At 57.1% G+C, this 19015-nt stretch overlaps 2 protein-coding genes across 2 annotated transcripts; one reads left to right on the top strand and one right to left on the bottom strand.

Annotated features, from left to right (window-relative positions):
* Window positions 1-9507: 9507 nt before the first annotated feature.
* On the top strand, window positions 9508-12410 carry IGFALS (insulin like growth factor binding protein acid labile subunit). Its single transcript, XM_058286659.2, has 2 exons — window positions 9508-9905; window positions 10558-12410. Exons 1-2 carry the CDS (start codon window positions 9890-9892, stop codon window positions 12330-12332), a joined length of 1791 nt encoding a protein of 596 aa, XP_058142642.1. The 5' UTR covers window positions 9508-9889; the 3' UTR covers window positions 12333-12410.
* Window positions 12411-12996: 586 nt separating this feature from the next.
* Window positions 12997-18942, bottom strand: NUBP2 (NUBP iron-sulfur cluster assembly factor 2, cytosolic). Its single transcript, XM_058286666.2, has 7 exons — window positions 18855-18942; window positions 14652-14770; window positions 14373-14571; window positions 14030-14184; window positions 13854-13964; window positions 13677-13746; window positions 12997-13408 (listed from the first exon to the last, which is right to left on the bottom strand). Exons 1-7 carry the CDS (start codon window positions 18868-18870, stop codon window positions 13230-13232), a joined length of 849 nt encoding a protein of 282 aa, XP_058142649.1. The 5' UTR covers window positions 18871-18942; the 3' UTR covers window positions 12997-13229.
* Between the last annotated feature and the right edge of the window lie 73 nt (window positions 18943-19015).

Genomic DNA, 19015 nt, shown 5'->3' on the forward strand with positions numbered 1-19015 from the left:
GGAAAATAAATAAATCTCTAAATATATATATGTGTGTGTGTGTGTATAGTTCCTTTAATAGAGAAAGCAATAAAAATAGGTAGTATCCAAGTAAAATAACCCTGAGCCCTTGGTGGTGTTTTCCCATTCCATTGGAGTGTTGCCAGTAAAAGTAAATGAAGCAGAACCTAGACACTTTTTCTTTTTTAAACTCAAGAAAAAAATAGGCCTTCAGTTTTGTTTGAATAGTGACCAGAGGGCAAACATCAGGGTCATGCTTGGCTGAAGAATAATGGTCCTTATTTCAATTTGTGTCCTCTGCTCCCTTTTGTTTAACCTTAGAGTTGCAAGGAGTTACAGAACTGCTATGGCATCTCGCTCTAAAAATTCTAATTGTACTCCCCAGGCGAGAGCCGGCATTTGCGCTTTGTCCTGCTGAGGCTCCACGGGTGGGAGCACTGCCCAGGACCGCAGGCACTGGCTGTGGCTTCTTGGAAATAAAGGAGAAACTGACTAATTCATCTCCCTCTGTTCTGGGAGCTCTACTTATGTCAGAGGATGCCTCTCAGTTCGCTTGGTGACTTGTACAATTACCAGAGTCCGGGGTGGGAGGGCAGGGATGGAGGGCTGTGTCAGAGTTGGAACCCTTCCGAGCCAGATGGAGAACCTACTCCTAAGTGAAGACAAGAAGAGCAATTCAGAACGTCTCGCCTTGTTTTTTTCCAGACAGTGCCACTTACTCCTGTAGTGTGTGTGTGCTCTAGGTTTCATGCTGGTTTGTAGTTCCGTGATGCTTTTCTAGTGATAGATTTCATATTTTATATACATATTCTTTCCTTTCCAGCACAAATTCATTTACCACAGCAGCAAATTAATTTTTAAGCAGATACAACAGTTATTTTGTTACGTTTTCTTTGTGTGTGTGTGTGTCCTTTCACTGTGTTCTTCTGTGTCTGCTTGTCTTGATCCCGGGACCATCTGGAGTGGGAGAGAGGCAATCATTCTCTTGTACCACCTCAGCTCCCTGGTCTGCTGTGTCTCTTATTGTCTCTTCTCTGTGTCTCTTTGTTGCGTCATCTTGCTGTGCCAGCTCTCCATGTGGGCCAGCACTCCTGCACGGGGCAGCACTCCTGCACAGGCCAGCACTCCTCTTGGGCCAGCTCACCTTCAACCAGAAGCTCCAGGAATTGAACCCTGGACTTCCCATATGGTAGACAGGAGCCCAGTCACTTGAGCTACAGCCACTTCCCAGTATGTTTTCTTTAAAGCTGTACTTTGTAAACAGTACTTTTCTTTCTCTAAATCTGGAACCATTATGAACATACTTTATTTTCAATTAAAAAAATTAAAACTTTCATGCAAAGGACATTATCAAGAAAGTGAAAAAACAAAGTGTTGAATGTGTTAAAATATCCGGAAACCATATATCTGATAAGTGTTCAATATCCAGAATATATAAAGAATTCCTCCAACCAAACAACAAAGAAAAAAAACAATTAAAATATGGGCAAAGGATTGGAGTAGCCATTTCTCTAAAGAAGACATACAAATGGCCAAAAACACATGAAAAGATGCTCAACACCATTAGCTGTTGGGAAATACCATTAAACCACACTGAGCTGTCACTTTACACCCACAAGTACGGCTAGGATTGAAAAGATGGAAAATCAGTGTTGGCAAGCATATTAGTCAGCCAAATCGGTTGTTTTTATAAAGGGTATTTATTTGGGGTAGAAGGTTACAGATACCAGGCCATAAAGCATGAGTTACTTCCCTCACCAAAGTCTGTTGCCACGTGTTGGAGCAAGACGGCTGCCGACGTCTGCCAGGGTTCAGGCTCCCTGGGTTCCGACGTTCCTGGGGTTTGCTTCTCTCTTGGCTCAGGGTTCCTCTCTACCTGGGGCTGGCTTGTTTTTCCTCACAACCAAGCTCCTCTGTGTGTCAATTCCTGGGGGTCCAGCTCAAGACTCCAGCATCAAAAACCTCCAACAGAAAAGCTCCAGCTCTGTCCTTAGCCGGGTCTTTTATCTGTGAGTCTCCACCCACCAAGGGGCGGGGCCTCAACGCCCTACTGATGTGTCCCAATCAAAGCTCTAATCATAATTTAATCACGCCCAAGTCCAGACCAGTTTACAAACATGACCCAGTCCTTATTTTTGGAATTCATGAGCCTTATCAAACCGTTCCAGCAAGGATGCAGAAAGATGGAAACCGTCGTTCAGCATTGGTGGGAAAGTATGATGAGCAGCCGCTGTGGAGACACAGTCTGGCAGTTCCTCAGAAAGTTAAACACAATTACCGCATGACCCAGCAATTCCACTACGAGGTATATACCCCACAGAATTGAAAACGGACTCGAACAGGTATTTGTCCACCAGTGTTCATAGTAACACAATTGAGAATTGTCAAAAGATGGAAACAACCTAAGAGTCCATTCAACAGATGACTGGATAAGCAAAATGTGGTATATATACATGTGATGAAATAGTACTCAGCTGTATGAAATTCGGACATATGAAACTACATGAATGAACATTGAGGGCATCGTATTGAGTGAAATAAGCCAGATGCTAAAGGTCAAATATTATATGATTCCACTTAATGAAACACCTAGACTAGGCTACAAGAGAAAGCAGCATAGAGGTGACCAGGGGTAGGCAGGGAGAGAATGGGGAGTTATTGCTAATGGATAGAGTTTCTGTTGGATTGATGAAAATGTTCTGCAAATAGCGAAAACACAACATTGTCAGTGTATTTACTGTCACTAAATTGTACACATAAAAATAATTAAAATGGTTTATGTCCATTTTACCATAATAAGAAAATAAATATCAAAACAAAATCCTTAGGCTTCTACCTTAAGAAAGTAGGAAAAAATTTTAAGAGGGTTAAACACTAAAGCAAAAAATAATGGAAACTGTGTGGGGTGGGGAGTGTGAGGATGATGGTTTATGAGAACTTTACATCCTTCGTGACTTTTCTATAAATTTATAACTGCTCTAATATGAATGGGAAACAATGAAATGAACAATGAAAATGGGAAAAAGAGCAAACTAAACCTACAGGAATCACCAGGCAGGAAATAATAAAGATTAGAGAGATCAGAGAAATAGAAAGCAGAAAAACCAAAAGTTGGTTCTTTGAAACAACAGACTTAAACAGCAAACAAAAAACTCAGGTAGACTGGCCAATAAAATAAAAGACACATATTACCATAATCATAAATGAAAAGGGGTCATCACTATTGGTTCACAGAAATTAGACTTATAAGGGAATACTAACAGAACTTATGTCAGCAAATTAGACAACTGAGATGTAATGGACCAATTCCTAGAAAAACACAACATCAAAATGGACTCTGAAGTAGAAGGTCTGAATTGATGTATGACAGGAAATTCAACTAAAAATCTTCCCACCAAGGTAAGCCCAGGCCCAGCTGGCTCTCTTAGTGCTGGCAGTCACATCCATCCTTCACAAACACTGCAGAAAATAGAGGAGGAAGCACTTCCCAGCTCGTTATGTAGAGCTAGTTTTATCATGATACCAAAGCCAGGAAAAAAACATTGAAAAAAGAAAACTGCAGATCAGTATCTCTAAGAAGCAAAGACAAAAAAAATCCTTAATAAAATATCAGCAACCCCAATTCAGCGACATTATACCCCATGACCAAGTAGGATTTATCCCAGGAATGCAAGGTTGGTTAAACATCTAAAAATCAATGAACACACTATGCCATATTAATAGAACAAAGGAAAAAACCAAGATCTATTAGAATAGATGCAGAAAACAGTCACTAAAACCCAGCACCTGTTCATGATATATAACCTCTCGACAAACTCAGAACAGAGGGAAACTTTGAGCTCCAAAAAGAGCATCTGCATTCGTTTCCTCTTACTGCTCTAACGACTCACCGCCAGCTTAGCGATTTAAAGCACAAACACACCGTCTTGCAGTTCTGCAGGTGGAAGTCCCACGCGGGACTCACCGAGCTAAAGTCGGGGTGAACTAAAATCTGGGGACCCCAGCTGAGAAGCCAGCCCTTGCCCGTTCCAGCCACCAGAGGACAGACACCCCAGCCCTTGGCTGGTGGCTGGTGCCCCTTCCTCCGTCTTCACAGCCAGGGCCGGGTGGTCCTCACGTCCCTGACACCCCCTCTCCTGGTGCCTCTTCCCGTGTGACTGCGTCGGGCCCACCGGGGTAGCTCCCTGGCCCTGACGATTTTGAGGTCGGCTCATAAGCAGTCCTTCTCGGCCAGGAAGCCAAGCTGCCCCCAGGCCTAAGGATTCGACTGTGGACCTCGGTGGCCGGGAAGCGTCTGTGAAAAACATGCGGCTAGTGTCCTACTACTGATGAAAGCCTTTCCCCCCAAGACTGGGAGTAAGAGCAGGATGTCCGCTCTGGCCACATTATTCCAGATTGTACTGGATGGGGAATAAGGTGTAAAAAAAAAAAAAAAGGTGATGGGGGAGGGAGAAAAGAAGTAACAAGTCTTTACTCACAGACTCCATGGTCCTATATGTAGAAAATCCTAAAAAATTCAGATTAATACACAAAACATGACTAATAAACAAGCTTGGAAAGACCCTAGGATACAAGGGTAATACAGAAAAACCCATTATATGTCTATATACTAACAAACAAGCCAAAATGAGGTTAAGGAAATTTGAGGTTATTCACAATAACATCAAAACCACTAAAAATACGTAGGAATTAATAAGTACAAAATACATACACTGAAAGTTATAGAATGTTGCTGAGAGAAACTATAAGATCTACCCAAATGCCAGACATCCACGCCCACTGCCCAGAAGACGCCGTGGGCCAGGTGTCCGTCCTCTCCAGTATCAGAGTCAGGCAACCCTCTCAAACTCCCAGTGAGCTGATCCTCAGTTTACGTTTACGTGCAAATAGAATTTTGACAAAGGAGAACGAAAGTGGAGGGCTCACACTGGCTGATTGCAAAACGCACACTAACGTCACAGTATGCACGCCTGGTGCTGGGACAAGCACAGCCGCGAGCTCGATGCACCAGACCTGGGGTCTAGAAACAAATCCTTACATTCGAGGTCAGCTCATCTCGACAAAGACGGTAAAGGGGAAAGGGTGGTATTTTCAGCAAATGGTGTTGGGGCAATTGGGTAGCCCAGGGAAAAGCGTGCTAGCCCCTCATCTCACGGCACGCACAGGCGTGAGCTCAGAGCTGATGGTAGGATGGCAGACCCCAGCAGACATAAACGTAAGAGGAAGACGCAGGAGAAACGCGTGGCGCTCCCGGGCTCGGCGAGGAGTCCTGAGGGCAGCACCAGAGCAGGGGCCACACACGGGGAAGGTCAGTAAACGGGGCCTAATGGAAGTTAAAAACATAAACACTCCCCTTTCCCCCTCCCCCACCGGCCACCTCTAGCTCGCGCATTTGCTATTTCTAGGTAGCTCTCTCCAGTGAGATCACACAATTTTTGTTCTATTATCTGAGCATAATGTAAGGTTCTTCTGCGCTGCAGCAGGTCTCGTGACTTCATTCTTTCTTATGGTCAAATAATTCCACTGTGTGTGTGTGTGTGCCACATTTAAAAACCCATTCATCTCTGGATGGACACGGTTGTTTCCACCTTATGATAGTGTACGTAATGCTGCAGCGAACATCGGTGAACAAATATCTGATTGAGTATATACCTGGAAATGGGAATTCTGGGTCGTATGGCAATGCTCCATCTACCCTTTTGAGGAGCTGCCCTATTGCTTTCTACAGTATCTGCACCATTGTACATCCCCCAACAGTGCACCAGAGCCCCGCTTTCTCTGCATCTTCTCCAACACTTATTTTCCACTTTTTAAATAGCCATTTTTGGGGGGGTTTGGTTTGTATTTCCTTAATGGCTAACGATGTTGAGCATCTTTTCATGTGTTTATTGTCCATGTGTATATCTTCTCTGGGAAAACAACTTTTGCCCATTTCTTAATTGGGTTATCTTGTTGTTTCACGTGAAAGTTTTTTCTGTATTCTGGATATTAAGCCACTATCTGACAGATGATTTGAAATGTATCTTCTCCCATGCTATGGGTTGTATTTTCATTTTCTTGATAATTTCCTTCAATGCACACCCGTTTTTAATTTTGGTGAAATCAAATTTGTCAGTTGTCTCTTGTTGCTCGTGCTTTCGGTGTCAGATCGTGGACTCCACTGTCAAATCCCAGGCCGTGAAAATGTGCCCCCTTGTCCTCTTCCAAGAGTTTTATAGTTCTAGCTCTTTCACACTTCAAAACACATCATTAAAAAAAAAAGATAAGCCACTGATTGGAAAAATATTTGTAAATCTTTGGTCTGATAAAGGACTTGAATCCATAATATATGAAGTATTACAACATAACAAAAAGACGACAAATAACCCAATTAAAAAACAGTAAAAGTCTTGAACAGACATTTCACCAAACAAGATATAAGAGTGGCTAATAAGCTCACAGAAAGGTGCTCAAACTCATTAGGCAACAGAGAAATGCGAATTAAAATTAGAAGACTTAAATATAAAAGACCGAACATACCAAATGCAGGGGAAGATGTGGAGCATCTGGGACACTCAGACGTTGCTGGTGGGAAGAAGGTGAAAGGACACAATCACTTTTTTTTTTAAGATTTATTTTTTATTTATTTCTATCTGCCCCCCCCCCCCCCCATTGTCTGCTCTCTAGTATCCATTCGCTGTGTGTTCTTCTGTGTCTGCTCGCATTCTTGTCAGCAGCACGGGGAATCTGTGTCTCTTTTTGTTGCATCATCTTGCTGTGTCAGCTCTCCGTCTGTGTGGTGCCACTCCTGGGTGGGCTGCATGTATTTCGCGCTGAGTGGCTCTCCTTGTGGGGTGCACTCCTTGCGTGTGGGGCTCCCCTATACAGGGACACCCCTGTGTGGCATGGCACTCCCTTTGCGCAGCAGCACTGCATGTGGGCCAGCTCCACACGGGTCAAGGAGGCCCTGCGTTCAAACCCTGAACCTCCTATATGGTAGGCGGATGCTCTATCCGTTGAGCCATATTCGCTTCCCCACAATCGCTTGTGAAACAGTTTGGCCGTTTCTTTAAAAGTTAAACACAGACTCTAGGGGACCCAGTAATCCCACTCCTAGGAATGGACCCAAGAGGAACAGAAGCACGTGCACACAGAGGCCGTGCACACGCGTTCACTGCAGCTTTCTCCATCATCAGCCCCGAGCGGAAACAGCCTGCGTGTCCACTGAATGGGCAGAAAACAAAACGTGCTGTGTCTGTGCAACACAACAGTGAGGTGCTGCTCCATGCCACTGTGGATGAGCCTGGGGGACGCGGGCTGCGAGGGCTGCCAGGCCCAGAGCAGCGTGCGGTACGAGCACACGCTCTGCGGCCGCCCGTACTGACGGGCGCCCACCTACTAATGTACAGTCACTGTTGGGTCAGGTATTGCCAATGGGTTAGTTTCATGGTATATAAATGACACACCACTAGGACGTTAAAGAAGACCTAAATAAGAAGAGAATATGCCACGTCCTCGGATCGGAACCTCGACGTTGTAAAGCTGTCGGCGCCCCACAAACTGGTCTATAGAGTTTCCGCCACAGCACCTAATTCCAGCAGGTTTGCTTTTTGTTTTAGAAGCTTGACCGACCGATGGGGAAGCACAGGAGAGTTTGCACAGCAGGACAGAGGAAATGGCCTGCTCTTGAAGACGGGGCGGCAGGACTCGCCGCAGCCGTGGAGAGCCATCGGGGGACGGCCTGGCGACGGGGGCACAGCGAGCGGACGCCGAGGGGCGACGGAGGTGGCACTGGGAGGCGGTGGGGCGTGGACAGTCATCGTAGTAAAGGGTGCCAGGACCACCGTAACCACCCAGAGAAGACCTACCTCACGCCCTTGAGGTTAATTACAGGGGAGCCGATGGGGCTCAGCGGTTGAGCGCCGGCTTCCCACATACAAGGTCCCGGGTTCAGTCCCCCGCCCCCAGGACCTCGAAAAAGAAAAGTTAACGACGGGCGGATTACAGATATCGATGTGACAGGCAAAGCCAAGCCTCTGCGAGGTATTTAAGACTGTGCATTCAGGTCCACACACCCGAAAGGACACTGCAGCCAGGAAGAGGCGGGCAACTCAGACAGTGAAGGCCCCTTTGGAGTTTGGCCGCCTTCGTCGTTGGTATTTGGGGATCAAGTTCCACGTAAAACGTTGTAAGGAGCATCTCACATGTCTACGATAAAACTAAGACAAAACTAAGACTCTCACCAAAACCACCGGGAAGCAAAGGAAAAGCGGGCGCCGGGCAGAGGGTGCTGGCAGCGCCCAGGGGGCTTCTACCCCGTGTTTTTTAAAATTCCCACAACTCAGATAGACATTCAGGCCCCCGGGGTGGCTGAAGCAGGAGACGGGGGTGGCGGGAGGCCAGGGCGCCTCTCAGGGTGCTTAGGCCCAGGCTCGCGGGCGCTCCCCTCAGGCTGGACTAACGAGCAGCGCGCCCCGCGCTTCCTCAGGTCTGCGGGGACGAAAGCTGGGGATGCGCTGAGGGGGGAGACCCCTCAGGTGGCAAATGGGAAGAAAAGCCGGAGGCCAGGGGAGTGGGGCCTGCGGAGGGTTTGCGGGGCTGGGGGGCGTGTGGCCTGCAGAGTGGGGATACGGGGTTTGGAGGTGCGCGAGCGTGAGGGCAGGGGGTGCGGGGTGAGGGAGTGTGGGGGTGAGGGAGGGGTCGAAAAGGGCGGGGGCGTGGGGCGCAGGGCACGGTGTGGTGCGGTGCAGGGCAGGGGCTGCAGGTGTGGGGTGCAGGGGTTGGGGACTGCGGGGCGAAGGGCAGGGGTGTAGTGGGGCTTGGGGACGAGGGTGGGGGTCCCAGCGCAGCGCCCGGGTGTCCTGGGGTGCTCGCAGGCCGGGCTGGCCGTGGGCCCCGCACAGACTAAAGGGCTCAGGACCCCCCGCGGGCTCGGCCCCCCAGGCCCTGGGCCCCCGCGGGGCGCGGCGGGGAGCGGCGGTGGAGGAGCCCGCGCCCTGGCCCGGCGCCTGCTGAGTCGGCGCTTTCGGCTGTGTAAACGCGCTGCCCTGGGTGTGGACTTTCTCCCCCCGGGTCTATGATTTCTCAGAAGAGAAGCGAATCGGGCTGGACGAGAATCAAAGCGCAGCGGGCGGGCGCAGGCCGGGGCTGGGGGCGGCGGGCAGACCCCGGGCCGGGCCTCACCCCCCCCCGCGCCCCCCCCCAGCCCCTTCCAGCACCTTCCCTCCCCCGCGCACGGCGGCGGGAAGCGAGGCCCGGGGCAGGGGCGCGGGGCGGGGAGCAGGCACCGGGGCGCGGGGGCGGGCCGCGGGAGGCGGGGCCCGGGTCAGCGCGGGGGTGCGGGGCGCGGCGGCCGCTCTGCCAGGCCTTCCTAGAAGAGGCCGCGGGGCGGGGGCCAGACGCCGGCCGCCCGGGTCACGGGGGGGCCTGGGCGGGCGGGGGCCAGACGCCGGCATGGGGGGGCTGTGGCTGATACCCCGGGGGGCGGGGACGAGCGGGGAGGGCGCGGGGCCAGGGGAGGGGGAAGTGGGGAGCGGGTGGGCAGGCTTGGCTGGAAATCCTGGGGCGCTCGCTTAGCCCCCCGCGCTGCCGTCTGCTCAAGCTGGGGAGAGGCGGGTCCCCAAGCCCCCAGAACTGCGGTGGGGCCCCGAGGGCAGGGAGCCTGCTGCGCGCTGGGGTCTCCTCTCCGAGCCCCCGAAACGGCAGGAGCCCCTGCCCCACCCCTCCCCCACGCAGGCGGGGGCGCCCGGCCCACCCCGCGCCGTGGGCGGTTCTGGGTGGGTGCAGCCTGCGGCCCGGCACGAGGGGGTTAAGGGCGCGGGGCCGCCAGTCGGCCTCCGACGCAGGGCGGGGAAGTTGGCGCGGGAGGCTCGGCGCCGCCACACGCTGCCCAGCGGTCTGACCACGCGGGATGGAGCGGAGCGGAGGTGAGCGGCGGCCCGGCGGGAGGACGCTGCCCACGGGGCTGGGGGCAAGGGCGGCCGCGGGAGGGCAGGCGGCGGGTGGGACGAGCCCTGGGCCCTGGGCACGAGGGCGGCATGCGGGGGTGCAGACTGCTCCGCACACCCCAGCGCGGGGCCTGCCCGGAACCCCGCTGACCGGAGCCTGATGAGGAGGGGGCCGGGACCCTCCCGGAGCCTGGAGGACGCACCCGGCCCGCGGGCCCTCGGCCGTGAGGCAGCGGGGAGGGCAGGGGGCACCCGCAGCACGCCCGCCACAGCCCCCATCTCCACCCCCGGGACCCCACGCCGGGCACCAGATCTGGGGGCCGGCCGCGGTGGGCTCGGAGCTGCGTGCCCTCCCACGAGAGGCCCGGCCCCACAGCCCCGTCTGCACCACGCTCGCCTGGGGACACAGGCGGGCGCCCCACGCCCAGTTCCCCGTCCAGTCCCCGGGGGGCAGCGGGGCAGCACCCCGCAGGGTGCCGGCAGCAGCCCGGCTTTGGGCGGGGGCTCAGTGCCCTCTGGGGTCGCGTCCTCCCCGCCTGGCGCGTGTGCTGAGCCCTCGGCCCTCCCCGCGGGGCTGCCCACCCGGCACACGGCACCCCGGAGCCCCCAGCGCTGCCTCCTCCCCACGCAGGAACCCCGGCCCTGGCCGTGCTGCTGGCGTCCTGGGCGGTGCTGAGCCTCAGCGGGGCGCTGGGGGCCGTTGCGGGCCCACGGTGCCCGGCCCCGTGCGTCTGCAGCACGGATGCCACCGAGCTCAGCGTCTTCTGCGGCTCCCGCAACCTCACGCAGCTGCCCGAGTTCGTCCCCAACGGCACCACCGCCCTGTGGCTGGACGGCAACGAGCTGGACACCGTCCCCGAGGCGGCCTTCCAGAACCTGTCCAGCCTGAACTTCCTCAACCTGCAGGGTAGCCAGGTGCGCCGCCTGGAGCCTGACGCCCTCCTGGGCCTGGGCGCGCTGAGCTACCTGCACCTGCAGCGCAACCAGCTGCGCAGCCTGGACCCCCGCACCTTCGTGCCCACGCCCGGCCTGGCCTTCCTGGGCCTGGACCACAACCTGCTGAACCGGCTCGAGGGCAGCCTCTTCCGCGGCCTCGGCCACCTCTGGGAGCTCAACCTCGGCTGGAACGGCCTGGCCGTGCTGCCCGACGTCGCCTTCCAGGGCCTGGCCAGCCTGAGCGAGCTGGTGCTGGCCGGCAACCGGCTGACCTACCTGCAGCCCGCCCTCTTCCGCGGCCTGGGCGAGCTGCGCGAGCTGGACCTCAGCGGGAACGCGCTGCGCGTCATCAAGGTCGGCGTCTTTGTCCAGGTGCCCAAGCTGCAGAAGCTCTACCTGAGCCGCAACCTCCTCACCGCCGTGGCGCCCGGCGCCTTCCTGGGCATGAAGGCGCTGCGCTGGCTGGACCTGTCCCACAACCGCCTGGCCAGCCTGCCCGACGGCGCCTTCCCCGGCCTGATGGGGCTGCAAGTCCTGCGCCTGGCGCACAACGCGCTGAGCCGCCTGCGCCCGGGCACCTTCCAGGACCTGCACTTCCTGGAGGAGCTGCAGCTGGGCCACAACCGCCTGGGGCAGCTGGGGGCCGGCACCTTCCAGAGCCTGGGGCAGCTGGAGGTGCTGACGCTGAACGACAACGCGCTCCGCGTGCTCGAGCCCGGCGCCTTCAGCGGCCTCACCAGCATGGCCGTCATGAACCTCTCCGGCAACTGCCTGCGCACCCTGCCGGCGCAGGTGTTCCAGGGCCTGGGCCACCTGCACAGCCTGCACCTGGGGGGCAGCTGCCTGGGCCACCTGCCCCCGCACGCCTTCGCGGGGCTCTCAGGCCTGCGCAGGCTGTTCCTGCAGGGCAGCGGCGTGGCGGCCGTGGACGCGCTGAGCCTGCAGGGGCTGCCCGAGCTGCTGGAGCTGGACCTCACGGGCAACCTGCTCAGCGAGCTGCCCCCCGAGCTCTTCCAGGGCCTCGGCAAGCTCGAGTACCTGCTGCTGTCCCGCAACCGGCTGGAGGCGCTGGCCCCCGAGGTGCTGGGCCCGCTGCACCGCGCCTTCTGGCTTGACATCTCCCACAACCGCCTGCGGGCCCTGCCCGAGGGCCTGCTCTCGCCGCTCGGGCGGCTGCGCTACCTCAACCTCGGCAACAACTCCCTGACGGTCTTTGTGCCGCGGACCCCCGGCCTGCAGCACCTGTGGCTGGAGGGCAACCCGTGGGACTGCGGCTGCGCCCTCAAGCCGCTGCGCGACCTGGCGCTGAGCCAGCCCGGCGTGGTGCCCCGCTTCGTGCAGGCCGCCCTGGACGCTGACGACCACCAGCCGCCCGTCTACGCCTACAACAACATCACCTGCGCCAGCCCGCCCGGCCTCGCCGGCCTCGACCTGCGGGACGTGGACGAGGCCCACTTCGCCCAGTGCTGAGGCCCGCGGCCGCCCAGTCCCCGGCCGGGGTGCCACGGCCACCGTGAGGCTGGCGCTGATTAAAAGCCCTTAACAAGCCTGGTGTGTGGCCTGAGTCAGAGCGCGGGGCGGCCGTGCGTGCGCCCAGTCCCCTCCCCCTGCCCCCGGCCCTGCATCCCGTCTGGGGGAGCACCCCATGAGCCCAGCGCCTGTCCCTGCTCCGGGGCAGTGTCCTCGGGTGCCCTAAAGCCAGAGCGAGGCTGTGCGGCCAGTCGAATCGGGCCGGGAGGGGGCCAGCCGCACCCAGGAGAAGGCTGGGGGGAGCTGGGCATCTGGGGTGGGGGAGCCGGGCGCTGCTGGGCTCTGCTGGAACTCCCTCTCCTCATCCATGCACCCACCGCATTCTGCCCACAGCACCCTCGTGTCCCCTCCCACTCCCCTGGAAGGGGGCGATTTCATCAGATGTTACCCCCACCTTGTCCCAGTGGCGCCTCCCCCGCAGGGCTCCCCGACTCCTTCCCTGAAGGGCAGGCGCCCCCTTCTACTCCCAGAAGTCTGCCCTCCCTGGGGTTCCAGAGGGCCCCGGGTCAGCCCCCACCCCCCTCACGCAGGTCATGGCGGGTCACGGGCCTCGGAACCCAGTGCACGAGACAGCTGGTGCATAGAAAGATCTAGAACCATCAGACACAGGGTGGGGTCTGTTTAATGGCAGCACAGCTGGCTCTGACCACAGAGACCTCCCAACACGTGGACGTGGTGGGAGGCGGCCCCGCAGGTGCTGCGTCACGCCACGTCCCCTCCTGCCGGGGTGCGGCTGGCCCCTACAGGGGCTTCCACCTGCCTTGGAGGTCCAGGGAGCATGGCTGGGGCTGCCTCGGCTCTCGGTGTCACGGGCACGGTCCCCCGCAGCGGGCAGGGTCAGTCGGCTGCAGGCCCTGCCAGGCCGTTGCCGCCGGGAGAGCCGAGCTCGTGGCCTTCCAGAACCTTCCGGGCGATGGCGGCAAGCGCGGGGAACGCGGGGCTCCTGGGGAACTCCTGCAGGAAGTCGCCGCCCTCCTCCAGGCTCCGAGCGAGGCAGGGGTCCAGGGGCACGGAGCCTGCGAAGGGGCGGGGACACGAGGCCGGGGGCTGGTCCAGGGGCGTCGGGGGTCTGGTGAGGCCGGGTGGGCATGGGGCTCCTACTCGAGGCAGGACAAACGGACACCTGGCCGGGGGCTGCCCCACCCCCTCCCATCCAGCCTGGCGATGGGTGTCAGGGCCGAGCTGGGCCCAGGAGGCGGCTCGAGCTCTAGGGCCGAGGTGGGGGGCGTGGTGGGCATGGCAGCTTCTGGTGCAGGAGCAGGGCCCCGGGGTGCGGGCACTCACCCAGGAAAGGGACGCCGGTGTGCTGGGCCAGCTCCTTCCCGCCGCCCGCCGAGAAGACGTTGCTGCACTCCTGGGGCGCAGGGTGGCTGTGAGGCGGGGGCCCTCCGGGGGCGCCCCCCAACCCCTGGCATCCCCGGTCCCTGGCGTCCCCGGCCCCTGGCGCTCCTGGGGACTCACCGCGCAGTGCGGGCAGACGAAGCCGCTCATGTTCTCCACGACGCCGACCACGCGCAGCCCCGTCTTGCGGCAGAAGGTGAGCTCGCGCCGCACGTCGCCCACGGCCACGGCCTGCGGAGCGCAGGGTGAGCGCGGGCAGCGCCAGGGCCCGCCCGCCGCGCTCGGGGCCCGCTGACCTGAGGCGTGGTCACCACCAGGGCGCCCAGGGGCCCGTGGGGGCGCAGCGCCTCCACGGCCGACAGGTGCTCGTCCGAGGTGCCGGGCGGCGTGTCCACCAGCAGGAAGTCGAGCTCGCCCCACGCCACGTCCGCCACGAACTGCTTGATCAGCGCTGCGGCGGGGGCGCGGTGGGTCGCGGGGGTGGCCGCCGCCCCCCAAGCCCAGCCTGGCACCCCGCCGGCCTCCCCCAGAAGGGGGCCCTGGGACCCCCAAAGCAGCCCCCAGGCCATGGGGCGGGCAGTGCTGCCTTCAGCTGGTGACAGCCGGGGGGGGGCGGCCCGGGCCAGCCCCTGCGCCTACCGTTTTTCTTGGGGCCCCTCCACACCACGGCCTCGTCGGGGGTCTCCAGCAGGAAGCCCACCGACATCAGGCAGAGGCCCCGCTCGCCATCCAGGAACACGGGCACCCAGCCGCTGTCGCACTGGTGCACGGCGCGGCCCTGCGCGCGGAGGAGGCGCGGCACACTGGGGCCGCACAGGTCCACGTCGAGAACGCCCACCTGCGGGGACGTGGGGCGCCGGCTCAGCGGGGCAGGAGAGGCGGCAGTGGGGGCAGGGGGCGGCGCGGGGCGGGCCTCACCTTCTTGCCCGCGTGGCGCAGGGCCAGGGCCAGCTGCGCCGTCAGGGTGCTCTTCCCGACGCCGCCCTTCCCGGAGAGCACGAGCAGCACGTGCCTGACGCCGGCCAGGTTGCCCGGTCCTTGCGGGACACAAGACGGGGGTCAGCGCCGCGGCCCCGCCCTCCCCAGGCCCGAGGCGGTGCGCCTCCCGGGGGCTCCTTCCCGCGGCGACCTCGCGGCGCGCTCGGCAGGTGGGGCAGGGGCAGGGGCGCTGCAGCTGAGCGGGACCGCGGGCCTGGGCCTCCCCAGCTGCTCGAGACCCCCGCGGGGGGCTGCGCTGAGGGCCACGCTCTGCACCCCCGCCCCCAGCGGCCGGGGCACGGCCCCTGCTGCCCTGACGCCCGCGGGTGCCCCGTGGTCGCCCCACCTCCGCCCTCCCCGCGTGCTGGAGCCCCGCCCCCGCCTTCCCTGCAGTGGTCGAGCCCCGACCCCACGTGGCCCCGCTAACACTGCACGGCCTCGTCCCAGCGCCCCCGAGCCCGCCCTCCTGCCACCCTCCCGGCCCTGGCAGTCAGGTCGGGGGCGCCTGGCAGCCCCTATGCAATGGCGTGGGCAGGGCCCCCACCGCTGCGTCCGCGGCCTCCGTGCCACGAAGGAGAGGTGCCGCCGGGGGCATGCGGGGCAAACGCGGGCTTGGCCCTGCCATCCTTGCCCAGCCGCCCCCGTCTTCCTCCCTGGCCACGTGGGGGAGTCGCATCTGCCGGTGGGAGGGGTATGCGTCCAGGGGTCCCCAGGTCACCGGCGGGGACCGCGGGGCGCGCTTCCAGCCAGCCTGCGGGATGAGCCCCCGCCCCAGCACGGCCTGAGCTGGCGCTGCTGCCGTTGGTGAGGCACGGCAAGGAGGTGGCACGGCTCAGGGCCTAGCGGGTCTTCAGCTGGTAATTACTCATCTCCTGTCCCGAGTGGCCGCCCCTTCCACTTTAGAGATATCTTAGGGACACCATCTCTTCACCTGGTAGGCGGTAAATTTGCATATCGTACTTAGGCCGTTCCTGAATTCTTGTTCTAAGCTTTTAGACAAACCTGCTCCTGAGTTTTAAGTCATTCTTAAAAAGCTTTTCTCCACACAGGTTAGGGATTATTCACCTACCTTTTTTCCTACTAATTATTTCTTTTTTTTTTTTTACATTTTGCTCTCTGGTCAGAGTACTTTTAACCCAATTCGTTGAAATAATTTTAAGTATTCTCTCTGTAATACTTTTCACAGTTACAATGCAGATTTTGATTTTATGCTTGGAACCCAGACACTCGATAAATGCCTGTTGACTGAATGAAAACAAACACGTAACTTATTTCAAGTCCAGCTGCCCAAAGAATTAGAGAACAGGCGCTTCGCACCAGACCGTTTGGAAATGGCATCTCCTAAGGGGGAAATACGTAACTGAGAATGTATTTCCAGGAAGCTTCGTGACTGGCTGAGGAGCCACATGTCCCGCCAGGTTTTCCAGTCAAGCCGGAGGTGTGCCATTTCCGTCACCACTGACTCGCCCAGGGTGGGGAAATGACATTTCCCGGGGAAACCAGGGAGCACTAGATGACCTTGAAGGTGCTTTCCAGCCCTTCACATTCTACAGCCCTGCGAGGGGGCAGGAGAGACCCAGGCCACACGTTAACTTAAAAATTAAATTACACGGAAAAGGATAAAGAGATAAAAAGAGAAGTAAAAAGATCAAGAAGTGAGCATGGTTTCTGTAGGCTTGTTTTCCATGGACCGAATAGGAAACAAGAGTTCATGTGGAAAAACAAGCACTATTCCAAAGGAGGATTACCCAAGCGTGAAAAACAAAACGGGAAAGGAGTAAGTGAAAACGAAGGTAGTTCCCGAATTTCATCTATGAATTTCAAATGTGACCTCTGTGTGTGTGTTCTGCTATTTTTAGGAGGTACCTGGGAACAAACCCAGGACTTTGTACATGTGAAGCAGGCGCTCAACCGCTGAGCTGCACCTGCTCCCCCGACGTGTTTTACAGGAAGTGAACCACATCGACCTTTCACCCAAGCTGCAGAGTTCATGAATGAATTATCAACAAAGTGCATTCACTAAGCATCTACTACTACTTCCGGCTGTGCTGGAAGGTGCAAGAAAATAATGAAAAGCAGTACCGAATTTTATGCTGGGCAGTGGTAAGGAATGTACCAAGTACATTCATTTCTTATTAAATTGCCTTAGTGTGACCAACTTATTTTTCAATAAATCTCCAGCCAGATTTATTGAATGCAACAGAATTCTATATGCAAAGTGACCTGGACCTGAGGCTTCAAGTCGCGAGCCTGTCTGAGCAATGTTCTGATGAGTCAAATCCACAGAGTGGAAAAAGCAGCTTACTCTAAAACCAAGAGGGGCGCGACTCATCCTGCAGCAGGCCTGCAATCCATGTCTCGGGTTGTGTAGTTATCTTGTTTCTAGTTTTCTTATTTCTTTATAAAATCTTTACTCCCTTGCCTAAAAAAAAAATTAAACTAAAGAAAAATAAAACCAAAAGGAAAACGCCCATGGTCTACCTACTGGAGCTTTGATGGTTCCGTCAGGTAAGTAACCTGGGCAGGTCCGGGTCCCAGTTACCTGATTCTAGGTAAACCACAGGAATGTCGGCGGGTGGGGGCCGCTTGGCCAGGAGCTAGGCTGGCCCAGGCCCCACCTGGCAGCTCCGACAGGGTCCGGGGAGCAGGTTCAGTGCCTGCGAGCCTGGCGCTGGACCACAGTGCAGTGACGGGGGAGTCTTCATCTTGACCTCCTAGGGCTGCGCCCAGGTCTCCTCGCCCCACCCGCCGCCCGCCACAGCCTGGGATCCTGACGTGCTTCGTGTTCTTCTCCGTCACTGACCTTGGGCACTGCTCCATGCCGTGACACAGGCAGCATACAGGAGGCCCCCTGCCTCATGCCATATACAAAAATCAACTCAAACTGGACCAAGACCCAAATATAAGAGTCAGAATTATAAAGCCCCCAGAAGAAAACGTAGGGAAGTTTCTTCAGGACCGTGTGCTAGGCAGTGGTTTCCTAGACTTTACACCCAAAGCCAAGCAACAAAGGAAGAAATAGATAAACGGGACCTAACCAAAATGAACAACTTTTGAGCCTCAACGGGCTTTATCATTAAAACAACCTACACAATGGGAGAAAATACTGGGAAGTCTGGTAAAGGTTTAATGTCCAAAATATATCAGGAAATCTGTCCACTCAACAACAAAGAAATAAACAACCTAATTAATAAGTGGTCAAAAGATATGAGTAGACATCTCTACAGAGACACACAAACTTCCACAAAGCACATGAAAAGATGCTGCAGCTATAGGTTACTAGGGTCAGGGTGGGGTAAGGGTAGGGAATAGGGAGTTAAGACTTAAAATGTAGTTTCTATTTGGGATAATGAAAAGTTTTGGTAGGGGATGGTAGGGGAAATTTCAAGTTATTTGTATGTTACCAGAATAAAAATTTGAAGACCTGCACAACACACTGAATGCTAAAGTAAACCATCGACTATAATTACTACTATAATGATAAAAATGTGCTTTCGTTAAGTCCAACACATGTACCACGCCAATGCAAGATGTTAATAAGAGGGTAGTATACGGGAGCTCTGTATTTCACTCGCGATTGGTAAAATCTCAAATAAATAAATAACTGGAATTTTTAAAAAGCAACATCTCTCCCACCACAGATAGCCCTTCTTGGGAGCCGTATCGTTAAGTCCAACCAAATCAGGATGATTCCACACATTGAACTTGTCAAGTTTTCACGTGCAAAAACTCTTTCTGGAAAGACACCCCACACCTGGGGTTGCCTCTGAACCCAGGGAGTCGATGTGCTTCCTGTATAGATATCTTCCAGGATTTTGAATTTTGTGCATTTACGCCCTCGTTCAAAAACAACAACAAACCTTCCATTATTCAGACCGCCCCCCGCCCGCTCCCGCTGCCGCTCCAGCCCAGCAGCCGCAGTCCGTCGGGAAGCCCAGGCCTCCTCCGGCGAGTCCCGGGCTGGACTCGTCCCCGGTCCCGCTCAGCGGCGGAGCCCCCTCGCCCGCACCCCGGAGGGGCCGCGCCGCTGCGGTCACAGGGCCCGTCCCGGGGAAGAGGCAAGGCGAGGCCCCGGGCCCTCGAGGGCCCTCAGCGGCGCCGCTCCGCGGGGACTCCCGCGCGGACTAGGTCCTCCAAACTCACCCGCCTCCACCTCCATCCCGCCGCCGCCTGCACCTCGCGGCTTCCGCCCGACTCCTCTCGCCGGCCGCCCGCCTCCCAGTCGGAGTGAAGGGCCTTCGGCCCAATGGGCAGCGGGAGAGACCCTTGGCTCTTCTTCATAGGCCCGGGCCCTCGCACCTTAG

Source organism: Dasypus novemcinctus, chromosome 23, assembly GCF_030445035.2.
Source record: "Dasypus novemcinctus isolate mDasNov1 chromosome 23, mDasNov1.1.hap2, whole genome shotgun sequence".
In the NCBI taxonomy this organism is placed as follows: domain Eukaryota; kingdom Metazoa; phylum Chordata; class Mammalia; order Cingulata; family Dasypodidae; genus Dasypus; species Dasypus novemcinctus.